This window comes from Rhagoletis pomonella, unplaced genomic scaffold, assembly GCF_013731165.1.
Source record: "Rhagoletis pomonella isolate Grant_MI unplaced genomic scaffold, Rhpom_1.0 Rhpom_scaffold_04764, whole genome shotgun sequence".
NCBI classification, from domain to species: domain Eukaryota; kingdom Metazoa; phylum Arthropoda; class Insecta; order Diptera; family Tephritidae; genus Rhagoletis; species Rhagoletis pomonella.
The window spans coordinates 1,124-14,518 of NW_023463312.1; the positions used below are offsets into that span (position 1 = coordinate 1,124).

Sequence of the window (13,395 nt, forward strand, 5' to 3'; positions counted from 1 at the left end):
GAACAGCTGATGCGGTTTACGTTGCTTTAAATGCTTAGACAAGGCAGCGTCAAACAGCAGCTGAAACAACAAAGAACCCACCAACTCTTTGTGTGCTTTTCGTTGTTTCGTGGCTTTTGTTTTGCTCGCTCTGTTCGCCGGCTGGACCTCGTCGTGGGGCCAGCAGCTGTCTGCTGGTCCGTCCGTTCGTCCGCCAGTTCGACTACCCACCTAACAGTGAGCTCGTGGGTTGTGATAAACGGCAGTAGTAGACGCAGCGCAGACGTGTGGATTCCCCGATTTGATGACAAATGCGTCTATGATGCGCGCGGCTGCCTAGTTGGCTGGCTGGCTGGGAGGTTGGCAGCCTTCGCGGCGCGATCTTAATGTAAATTTTATTTTGACTTTTGCTATCATCGGTGAACGTGATAGGAATGCGAAATTTTGATATATACGTGCCAGTGTGGTTATAGCTTTGCTATTTGGAGTTGTACTTTTGGTTGAATACGTGATGCGCGATGTAACAAAGATCTGCCGAAGGAAAATGATAACGAAAATTTTAAGTTTTTATGCAATATTTTTCACTTTTTTTGCATATACATACTTACTTACATACATATATAATTTATAAACTTTTTCTTCTTTCCTTTCCAGAAGATGTTTTCTAAGCCATGGCCTTTTGCAGCCGATAATTGATCCTAAAAGACATCCAGGTGTAACTCTATCGGATTTCGCAACCCATCACATCCCATCTACGAAGCAGCAGCAAAGCAATGAATGATACAAACAATCAGGCGCCCGAAGAATCACAAAATCCACCACAGAACATTTCGTACGCCGCCAGTCGAGTTAACCACAACCAAAGCGCCGCCCTGGCTCACGTGCAGTCCAGCAACCTAAGTGCAGAAGAAGAACAGGAGCAAATTGTCACGTCGACCTCGAGCGATACGCATACAAGCATAGCCGGTCATTTGCCGCACCTTGAGGCATTGATCACATCGCCGGCGCGCATCACCAGCTCCACCGGGAATGATTGCAGCTCTTCGCCGCAGCGTGTGTTGTCCACGACGTGCAGCAGCAGTAGCGGCAGACAATCGACCCAGCAACGCGGCGACATAACGACAACGGACGCCTCCAGTGAGGATGAATCACAATCGCCACACCAATCGACACAATCATCCTTCAGTGGCCGAAAAATTTTAAAACCTAGCGGCGTGGACCGCGCTACCCACGGTCTAGATTCGGTTATGCCGACCACTTCTGCTGCAGCGGCGACACGTACAGCAGGCGTTAGGAGCGTAGAGGCGGAATTAAGGGCTAGCAACAGCAACAAAAGTAGTATTAGTATCTTAAGCAACGGCGGTTTGGAGCACACGAACGGCCGCGACGACAACGCAGGTAGCGCAGATATGGTTGCGCGCGAGCAGACAGCAGTGACTGTAGCCTCAAGTGGTGAGGCTATCGCTGGGCACGCAGTGTCAATAGGTGCCGGAGGCGGACAAGGACAAGCGGTGCCAGCCGAGCAAACCACCGAATCCCACAAGATCATCTTGAAGTTACCCAAGCCGAACGTGACGAGCGTTAATGCGCGCTCCCTTGAATCTCAGAGCAATACAGAATCGATGTCCGGGGAGGAAGGCGCCGCAAGCCACAGCGGTACCGAGTCGATCCGCAAAGTGGAGCCACTTAAAATCAATTTGCACACGCACAATAGCCCGAACATTGTTCCGAAAATCACAATTAAGCCCATAATGAAGAAGGCGAACGACGTCGCGTCCTCGGATTGCTCTTCCTCTGCCGAAGATGATGCGGTCGCCGAGTCGCGCACCACACGCAGCGGCGCACAAATACCGAAGCTGACCATCAAGGCGTCGGCAGTAGTCGGTGGCAGTGACGAGCCACACATTCTACCCAAATTGACGATAAGATCGGCCAATGACAGCTCGGATAGTTCCATTGTACCGAAGCTCACCATCAAAATGTCCGATTCGCAAGCCGCTTCGCACAGTAGCAGCACACAATCGGGTCCGTCCGCATCGTCGGCGAGCAGCGCAGCATCGACAAAATCACACAGTGAACACTCGCCTCCCCCACTACCGAAACTCACCATAAAAACGTCGTTGGATGGCACCAGCGAGTCGATCATGTCCACGATATCGCCAGCCTCGTCCTCTTCGTCGTCATCGAGCACATCCTCGTCTGCAGGAGTACCGTCGATGTCTTCCATCTCGGCCACCGCCTCGTGTACGGTTTCAAATGTCACCAACAACGCCTGTTCTGTGCCTAAACTGACGATAAAAACGTTGCTGCCAAAGCACGAGGAGCTGGTGCCGAAGTTGACTATAAAAACCAATGCAACTGGCGCCTGTGTAAGCACGTCAACGACAGCAGCTGCAGCTGAGGATCACGGCGAAGCCCATGATGGCGGCAACGTTGCTGGCAGCAGCAGCAAGATACCCAAACTTACCATCAAAACCGGGCAGGAGCACGCGGTCATCATAACGCAGCACAATGACGACTCCAACGCACAGGTCATACCAAAGTTGACGATCAAAACTAAGTCGTTGGATGCAGAGGAGTCGCTAAGCGACTTGAGTGAGGACCCAGCACCGCCACCCGAGAAGATACCCAAGATAACAATTAAGACGCACGAAGTTGCCGCCGAGATCACTTCGCCGAAGTTTTGCATCAAAGCATTGCAGCAGCCAACAGAGTCGGAGCACGCACACGTCATCCCGAAACTGACTATCTCCATGGCTAATCTGGAGGGGAGTGCAGCGCCACAGTCGCCCAAGCAATCGCCGCTAGTGGTGCGGCAGTTGTCGAGCAGCACACGCAAAGAGTCGCCAGAAAGACTGCCCAAGCTGATGATCTCGCGCCAGGATGCGAAGGGTAACAACTGCGACACGGCAGTGGAGAAAGTCGTTCCCAAGTTGACGATCAAGACCAACTGTCAGGATGGTGGCGGCAGCGAGTGCATGGAGAAAATACCCAAACTGACCATCAAATCGATACCAAACGTAGGGCAGCAATCCTCGGAGGAGAGTGATGAGGGCTTGAGCGGCGAATCGTCGCCACCTCTATCGGCAGCGGAGGAGGCAGCTGCCAACAAAGTGGTGCCCAAGCTCACCATAAAAAATCTTTCGTCGCCAACGTTGAAAATGAAAGCGGTTCTGGAGGACAAAACGCGCAATGCTTCAAAAAAGTGTGGAAAATCCAGCGACCCAAAAGGCGGCACCGACACAAGCGCCGCGTGCGGCGTGCCGCAAAGGACGCTGGATCCACAGCAAACTGCTGAGTGTAGTGCACGCGAGCATATGGTGAACGGTTGCGAGTCGAGCAGCAGCCAAGAGTTCTGCGGCTTCAATGACAGCGCGATGTTTGCTGAGGAGGAGGACATCGAGGAGCCGCGTCGCAACTCCGACGACATGGACATCGATGAAGGGCTGCAGCAGCACGACCCACAAGTGTTCAACAACGTGTTCCACGTCAGCAACGGTGACTCGCTGCGCAATGAAAACACTGAAGATTCGCAACTGATGCAACCACCGCTACCCGCAGACGATCTGTCAAATGTGGTGGACACCGTCGACCTAACATCCTCCCCATCGCCCGGCTCGTCGCCTGCGCACTTCACCTACACCGATGCGGACCCCCAAATAAGCGATGCACAACAACCGCCGCATCCCACCATACTCATGGAGCGGCTGCAGCGAGAAATGAGCGTCATACAGACAGCGCCGCCGATGGAAAACACCAACAGTTTCCTGCTCAATCAACTGAATGCACCGCTAAATGTAACAAAGTACGGCGTGCCACCGCCTCTGCAACCGAAGCCACTGCAGTCGCAGCAGCAACATCATCACCAGCAGCACGCGCTCCAACAGTCACAACCACAACAACAGCAACAAAGGCAGCAGCTGCAACAGCAAATAAGCAATAGCATCAAATATCCGCAATTGACGGAACGCCTGATGGCCAACGGCGCGCGTATTCGGCAAAACTCGACCATAACGTGCTCCGGCAGTTTGGCCATGGCAATGAACAGCGGATCCGCTAGCTACAATATGGCAAATCAGCAGGCAGCTCAGCCGGAGAAGGTGATCGATTCCATTGAGATACTGGACACACCCGAGGGCAGTCCGCGTTTGACGTTGGACGATACCGCTGCGTTGCCCAAAAATCTGCACATAAACAACGAAGATGGTTTGAATGATGCCGCCATTAGAAGAAACGCTGCCTATGAAGAAAACAGCGCGGATGTGTTGAGGCGCAACAACAATGTTATGGACGATGCAACTGCGTCAGCGGAGAGAACAAATCAAGCGAATTTGAAAAGGCAAGCGGACGCCATGTCGGCCCTGATGAGGGAGAACGATGTGGCAGAGCAGTGTATCGAGGTGAGTACTAGGGGAAGAACACACCCATTTGGGAAATATGATTAAAATGTAAACTCCTTCGGCGTTATAGATGTCGATATGTAAACTGGTATCAATATCCACAACAATTACTTAAGGGCCAATTTCAGATGAATATTTAAAGGGAATTTAAGTTTAATTTTGGATTCTTATTTAAATGCCATTTAGATTTCGTTGGGTTTCAGATCAACTTTATTTAAATATGCCCAACAGTTGCTTGTTCCCTGAATTGTTTTTGCATTTGTTCGTTTTTTTTACATTTATAAAACAACCCATCTATCAATCTTGGTTGGGTCTAAGTGTTCGGTTATTTAGTCTCTTCTATACAGGGACGGAGAACGCGTTCCTATTTTGGTTTAGTCCTGCATGAGAACAAATTTAATGTCAAGAATGTTCCCACAAAAGAACTATTTAAACGAGAACAAAAGTATTGAGAGCAGTTTGAACGGGAACAAAATGAGAACAAAAGGTTCGGGAACGTTCTCAAGAAAAACAGAATGAGAGCGAAACTTTCGGGAACGTTTTCAATGAGAACGAAATTATCGAGAACGTTTTCAAAGAGGAATGTTAAGCTAGAGAACAAAACGAGGGCAAACGTTTTGATAACTTCAACGTTAAGAATGAGGAGGTTGTCTCACAGTCGTTCTGATCGCAAATCTAGCTGCACGGAACTATTTGAACAAATACTCTGATGGATTTTTACACCAATTCTTATGTAGGGGATTTTTGGAACGCTGATTACGAATCTGAAGTCACTTACCAAAAATTCAAATTAGCGGATCCAATATGGCGGAGGAAAATTTTAAAGAAGTTTCTGGTTCGCTGATTACGAATATAAAGTCATTCACCAAAAATTCAAAATTGCAGATCCATTTGTGAATGAAAAATTAAAAATATTTTTAGATTTCTATGAAATTGGCTATATGGGGAATTTATTTATTATTTATTTTATTTCCAACTCATAGTAACAATCACTAAAGTTTTTTTTTTAAATAATTGAAAATAACAGATAATTCTCTAATAAATATCATAATTATGCACCACTCACGTATTGACAAGTTTTGACTATTTATTTTATTAGTATTTGATTTAAATTATATTTTTATAAAAAAACATAGTTTGTTCTTTAACAAAAACCGTATTAATCCAAGTTCCAAAGCTTGTGCAATATTTAAAAAAAAACAACGAAGTTTCTTAAAAAATTCGATGTTTTTAATTAGACTTCTTATAGCCGCTTTCTCGACTGCCTGTTAAAAATTGACAGCCAGTTTGCTTTATCGACTTTTTATCGATTGCATACATGTGAAGTGCTATGCTCCTTATGTGACAACTCTCATGCACACTATGTACTATGGCGTTCCGTTGGCGCTGGCGTCGCTTTGACAGCAGCGCGAGTAACGCCCGAGCTTGCTACAATGAACGCTTAACAGAGAATACTTTGGTCACTAAATTAGCATACTAGCGGTAGATAAATCAAAATTTTATATCAATAATTGCATTAAAAACTGTATTTCTTGCCCGCATTTGATTAAAAAGGAAAATAAAATCACATAATTTTGATTATTTGGAACAGCTGACGAACGACGCGAGCGAAAAGTTGAGAGCGGGCCATCTTTCTGCGTCGTGTTGGCGTTGGCGTTGCCAACTTTGGTTGTGTGGAGACTTTCATGTAAATGCATGTATTCATAGTCAGCTGTCGAAGCGACGCCAACGCCAACGCAACGCCAAAGTTGTATGTAAACGGGCCTTAACTGAACTAGAAGACTGTTTGGGTTTTGATTTTTACGTAAAAATGGTATAGCAATGTAAAGTATGCATAACTGTGCTATTACAAGCATGTGAGCGACAAATTTAACAGGCAGTCAAAGTACCAGTTATCTTTAACAGACATTCAAAAAAATGCGCCATAGAACGATTTTGCGGAATGGGGTATTCAATTTTAGAAACACAAAGTGAAATTTTTAAGTAGCTAGGGCCTTCTCCGTTGATTTTTGGCATATTTTTTCTCCATATAAAGAATTCATCGAACATACTTGATATTAATTTTGAGATTTGACATGTCATCACTAAAGTGAAAATATCTAGTCTAAATTGTTAGACATGGTATGAAAACGTAACCTCTACATTTATGAAAGTGCAAAGAATAATATGCAAGTAGTTTCATAACGGCCTTCAGCGGCCTTTACTTTTGCTACTCTTTAATTTATTTATTTTTTTTTTTTAACTAATCAAAACGACGAATTTTCAGTATAAATTTACGTATACCAATGTGGACATAAATTGCTTTATATAATAAATGCAATTTATATTTAAATATATTGTCTGGAATGTATTCCAAGCATCATAAAGTAATTTAAAAACAAATGAAAATTTTGACTTTCGTCTGCTAAATCTGCTATTCGAACCACTGTGCGTCTGCGTGTTGGGTTAAAAAAAAAAAAACTACAAGAACGACATTTAGTTTCGATCGTACCTTTTGTTCTCGGTCCCTGGTTCTAATAGATCTCCAGTGAAAAATATCCAGTGGACACTTGCAGAAAAGTAACGAACGATTCTCTCTCAAATTAGAGCAAAAACTTTGCAAGGTTTAGGTACGACTGATCGAAATTTTGTTTTCATTTAAAAAACAATTCAATCTGTAACAGAAACCACATTAACTAAAGTTTCGAAGCTTGCAAAAATTGCAAAAAAAATTAATCAAACTTCAAAAAAAAATAAAATTAAAAATTACCGTTGATTTTCTAGAACTTCTTTTTTTGCCGGGGGTTGTTGCGCATTTTCTTTTATATAACACATGATCAAATTTTTTTTTTATATGAAAAAAATCCACAACACCCTCAACAAAAAAATTCTAAAAGATCAAAGGTAATTTTTAACGACTTGAGACTTGCACTTTCTTAGACTACAATTGAATGTAGCCTGTTAGCTGCGAACGATATTTGGAAATTTTGATGACAATTTTTTGAAGTTTGATTAATTTCTACTGCAAATTTTACACGCTTTGAAACTTGTATTATTGTAGTTTCTGTTACAGATTGAATTATTATTATTTATTAATTATTATTAATTATTTTAAATGAAAATTATTAAAAAAAAATTATATATATATATATAATTTCCAAATAAGATTTTCAACCCTAAGGCAAGATTTTGAGCGTCAATTCGAAACTCTAAATACGCAATTTTTGTCTACTCGACTAGACTCGCCGCTCATTGCTCATCCTCTGCCTTATAGTCAAATTAATTAAAGGCAATTTTTCAAATGAGGCGACAGTGTCAACATCTTTCTTCTCGCTCTAATTACTTCATCTGGTATAATTCCGCCATGGTTCAGAGATACTCATGAACCGCTTCTTGTACCGGTACACGTTTTTCGAACCACTGAACCGAACCGCTTCGATTTTTAGAACGGTTTGTAGCCCTGATTATCACCGACTAATTCATATCGACAATAGTAACGATATAAAATATTATGGACACGTTTACGATAACTATCGAATAATATGTATATCGATAAATAACACTAGTTTACAGCAAAAATTTTCTATGGATGCCACTAACCAATTCTTATGTAGAATTGCTCGGCGATTCCGAAAATCGAGATAATTTTTTTTTCTATGGATATTTTTTCGAGATATTTGCAATTTACCGTTAGTCACCTTAAAAGATAGTGGTTTCACTTCACGTATATCTTACGAACCAATTAAATAACCTTATTACGAGATACGGAAAATGAAAGAAAATAAAATTCTCCATAAACCGTATATACGTCACTTTTCGATAGCCCTGATTTCTGAGAAATTAATTAATCATTTCTGACACACACCTCTTGTTTTCGATGCAAACACTACCTACTCAGGTGTACGTGGCGTATGAGTAACACTTTTTTCTGCTTATATTTCTTACAAAAAATACTTGCGCATTTTGATTGGACCAATCATTATTTTTTTATTTATACATTGATTTTATTCATTAGTAGCTTAATTTTTGCAAAACATTACACATTTTTTAATTTTTTCCCTGTTAAAGTTGGAATTTTTTCATAAAAAAAGACAAAAAACAAAAAATCTAGAATGATTAATTAATTTCCCAGAAACTGTTAGGGCTATCGAAAAGTGATGTGTATAAACAGTTTATGAAAAATTTCATTGCTTTCATTTGCTTTATCTCGTATTACTATTATTAAATTCGCTCGTAAGATATACGTGATTAAGTGGAACCACACTTTTTTTAAGCTGAATAACGGTAAATTGCGAATATCTCGAAAAAGTATCCATAAAAAAATTAACTTGTTTTTTGAACCAGCGAGCGATTCTGGAGAACAAAATCAAAACAAATATTTGGATTAAATTAAATTTATCGTTTTCATGTTAACTCTGTTAACGGTATTAAATATTTGGCCAATACATAGTTTATTGCTGAATTTATAAAAAAAAAAAACTATTTTTCAAAATCTTAAAATTTACCGTATTTGTCACATACTTTTGCCCCTTCTACAGATTACACCAAACAAAGTACGCCGCATTGACAGCGAATCGCACACTATGGCCACTTTGACCATTCTGACAGACGATGAGTCGTCTAACACCAAATTGATAACTACGTCACCCACCATTTTTGGTGGCAATCACCATGTTGTGGATATAACTAACGACGTTGTGCAATCGCAGAACGCACCCATAACAATGGACCTCTCTTCGCCAAAGGCCTCCATACATCGTCCGCGCAAACAGCGTCACGAGCACTTGCTGGCCATACCCCTGGACGAAGAGGATCCAATCCAGTTCGATTTGAATAACGTCGTCGCCGAAAATCGCCCCCCATCGAATGAACTCGCTACAGCAGCAGCAAAAGCGGTTGTAACGCACTCTGACCAGTTGCCGGCGAACCCGCCTATCGTCAGACGTCGCGGTCGCCCGAAAAAGAACACTACTGCTGCGGCGACACCCAACGCTGCGCCAGCACTGCCTGCAGCAACACTCAACGAGCCTAGCGTTGCTAGCGCAGACGCAGCGCCCACGGAGATTGTTTCGAAAGCGCGCCGTGTTGAGCTGTTACGCAAACGTCTGGCCATCGACATGGTGGACGCGGAGCAGCCATCCGATGAGCTGGAGAGTGCAGATGTGGCGAATGAGAGTGAGACCTCGACCAGCGACCGTGCTTTACGCACAGGGGCGCGAAGTTCTCGCCGCAGTATCTTGCCGGGTGGTGCAATCACGCCGGTAACGAAAGTCAAGCCTATTGGTGCCAACAACGGCGAGGTTGCTCTGAAGAATCGCAAACGCTCAGCGAACATCTTAAGTGGCGGAGGCAGTACTGGTGCTGTAAACAACAATGCCGCAAATTCGATATCGGATGTTGGTGTGACCTCCGTCCTTAATCACTATGGTGGCTCAAATTCCAGTCTCTCGTCGGCCTACTCTAGCAGCTCCATGAGCTCCGCCACTGTGACCACAGCTGCTGGAGCTCAACTTGGTACCGGTACTAGCACATCTGCGTCCATTTCCTTGGCAACACAAATCGACTTGACAATGTGCTCGTCGTCGTCCTCAGCGAGCAATGGCAGCACCACTGCCACCATGACCATAGCGGGTGCAAGCACTACCACTAGCACTTGCGCAATCAACGCCGCAGTACAAAATCAAAGCAGCAGCTCGATGTTGCCACCAGCCACTATACTGTCCTCCTCGGACCCGGTGCCGGATGTGGTCTTTAGACCCAATGATTTCTCATCGCTTATGGCAACACAGCAGCTGCGCGCAGCGCACACCGCAGGACTGAGTATTGAAACGGATCTGTTGCGGATGCAGGTAACGCTAAACAGCGCCAAGTTTGATGGGCGCGATGATGAAACTACAAGTCAGAGTGGTGGCGGGGACGGCAGCGGAGCAGATTTATCAGGAGGTAAGTAAAAATAAATGCCGAAATGGTGCATGACCTGGGGGCAGTGATTTAGACTCAAAAAGTAAAAAAAAAAAAAATGGAATTGGCATTGAAGCTCGCGATATAGTATGTACATACTATACATATCGTCGTTTAAAGTACAAAACCGGGTATCGTCGTTCTGCAAAACCGCGTAACTGACATTTTTTGACAAAAATTGAATTTGCTCACACAAGCTTTTGGCTCAATCCTTATCCATTCGTCCTGAAATATACTAGCCAGAAATGCGCGATTGCTTTATAAAAAAGAGAACCATCTTGAAATATGAGTGTTTTTACTGTCTAGAAAATAATTTATGTGAAATTACACACGGTTTTGCATTTTGTTGATACGTGGTTTTGTACTTTAAACGATAATATGTAAATCTATATATTTTTTTCTATTTTCAGATGACTCCACAAGTCCGATGGGGACTCCCGTGGGTCGTGGACGCGGCGGTCGTGGTCGTGGGCGCGGTTCTGTTCGTAGCAGCGCACGTGGTAGTCGGGCGCATCGTTTGGGACGTGGCGCCAGCGCGGTCGCCAAGCAAATCGCACTGAGCAGACCACGCTGCGTTGGCGGTCTGAAGCATACACCCGATCCAGATCGAATGAAAGGCCTTTTTAGTCCGGTATGTAGCCCATTTTACTATACTATTTTAAATGCTGTATATGTACAAGTATATTGATAGCAGTTTTAATTATCTAAATCCCGCTCAATGAACGCACAAGTGCCGGCGCTCCACGCAATGGCTCTGATTATATGTATTTACAGTTATATTATTTTTACCACGTTTATATCAACTCGCGATATTTGTATTTTTTTTTTTGTTTATTGGCATTCTTGCTTTCTTTGGCTTTCTTTTTTTTTTTGCTATCACAATTCTGGTTTACTGCTTCGTAAATTCACTTTTGCATTATCACTTATGTGAAGCAAACCATGAAAAAATACACATACATATGTATGTAGTATATACACACAATCTTTGTGCACGCATCGTATCTGCTCGTCGAATTACTCGTTCCGACAGCACGACATACGTCACCATCGACGCATACCAGTTCTTAAACATTGAATATGAGAAAATGTTCGGTGTGCGATGCGAAGTGGTGGCTTTATTGTGTTTCTCTTTGTGCTCCGTTTTTCTTCATAGCGTTGTATGTATATTGTCCGAACTCACCACCCCGTCACCATAGTATAATGGATATGATTTTTCGCCGTGGGGAATCTGCAATTAGTGGCTTTCCCCAGCTACAAAAATTTCTCCTGCGCTGTGTACCCAAATGAGGGAGGTGAAATTGAGCCAGCCCCTCATGGGTGTTAGAGATAGATATGAATAAGGTAAGCACAGTGACCAAAAGGTCTACTGTGCCCTCAGCTTATCACAGAGACTATGAATTTTAGAAGAGATAATAGGATAAGCACTTCTACGTGTGCTTCTTTCATGGGTGTTGCAGCTTCGTTGTGTGCTTTCGTTTTTGTCTGCCGTAACAGGCAGCAGAGGTGACGAACTCCAGCGTAGTAAAGTAGTTGCTGTTGCCAAATCTAAACTACATTTTCAGTTAATTAATTACTTATGCAACAAACGCAACCACCTGCGCTTCTGTGCTTTAAATGCTATTTTCCAAGCGGTGGAGGAGGTGCATGCGATGGTGCGTGTACAAATTAAGAAATTATATGCGCTTTTAATGATTCAAGGCTTTTTTAATACTGCTTTTTACATTTTTACCATTTTAATTGATAAAAGCTCTACTTTGCAATACTTTCCCCTTCAAACAGTCCCCACAAGTCTTTGAAGAGGATACTCGCATGAGCGCCGACTTGAATCAGACCCAAATACAGCTGCAGCCGGAGCCCCAAACTCCTTTGAGGTAAGCGTGCACTTATCGAATACTATTTTTGAAATTGTTTTTTATTTGGGATTGCTTCACATTGATAGGCAACCCGATTTTCTTAACAATGACGAGTCCCAGTCCTCAGTGTTGAGCACGAATAGCATTTTAGATCCCAACACGGTGGCTGCAGTCCAAAATGGCAGCGCTATTAAACGCCCAAAGAAGAAGAAAATGGAAGTTTGCGTTGCCGAAGAGTAAGTTTACAAACTTTCCTACTGATATGCAGATTTTTAAAGTGATTTAAAAAAAATTCCAGCGCTGAAATTACTGTCTCAGCAATTGCCGAATATGATTGGCCGCCTCCAAAGGGGTGTTGCCCATCGAAAAATCGCGATACTTTCATGATTCAAGAACAGGTCGCTTTGTATTTAGGTATAAAGAGCTTCAAGAGAAAGTATCCCGATCTGCCACGTCGGCAAATCGATATGGAAGAGCGTAATTGGCTGCAGGAGAAGGGCCTTGTTTCGGAACGTATGTGCGATTTGGGCATTACGGCCGTTTGGGCATCCGACATTCTGGACATTATGTATACCGATTTCTATGAGAAGTACGAGGAGTACAAGGATTTCATACGTCAAAAGCACCTGCGCGAAATCGAGGCGAAACAGAAAGCCTTGGGGCTTAATGTGTCTGGACGTGGACTGCAAGTGCGCGAACGTGCGCTCCTCTCGACGAGCAAATGGAACTCTTACTTCAATAGAAGGTAAGAATTAGAAAAAAAATATTCGAAGAGCAACCCTTTAAAATACCGGCATAAATTTCCTTTCAGTCGCAAGGAGGAACGTCTAGCTTGTCTGGACTTGCAAACATTAACAGTGAACGTGCCATTGCCCGCGACAGCGCCCACCGCCACACTGGTATATCGGCCTGTAGCAGAGGCAGTGGCAGAGGCTGCCAAAGCCGAGCAAATACCTGAACCACCAACCTTGCTGCGACCGCGCGTCACTACCACATCCCGGGAATCGGACGCCAATTACCCCGTAGCTGTGGTGCCCGGCCAGTATTGCACGAATTATCGCCAGTACACGCCATTAGAGTTGAGGTAAGATCCAGAACAAATATTTATTTTTGTTCGCGGGCTGCAGTGCATTTTTTGTCTGCCTTTCAGTTGCTTCCCGCTTAACACAGTGCTGCAGGACCCGCGTTTGCTGGTTGAACGTGCGGAACACACAACCGGACAG

General features: G+C 43.7%; 1 protein-coding gene across 1 annotated transcript; it reads left to right on the top strand.

The window, feature by feature from the left end:
• Positions 1-609: 609 nt before the first annotated feature.
• Positions 610-13,392, top strand: LOC118754853 (supporter of activation of yellow protein-like; the record flags this gene model as incomplete). The annotated part of the gene is made up of 8 exons (XM_036489725.1): positions 610-4,379; positions 8,897-10,301; positions 10,730-10,950; positions 12,099-12,190; positions 12,259-12,408; positions 12,471-12,917; positions 12,984-13,256; positions 13,323-13,392. Coding segments are annotated over exons 1-8 (6,285 nt in total), but the record flags the coding sequence as incomplete, so codon positions are not given.
• Between the last annotated feature and the right edge of the window lie 3 nt (positions 13,393-13,395).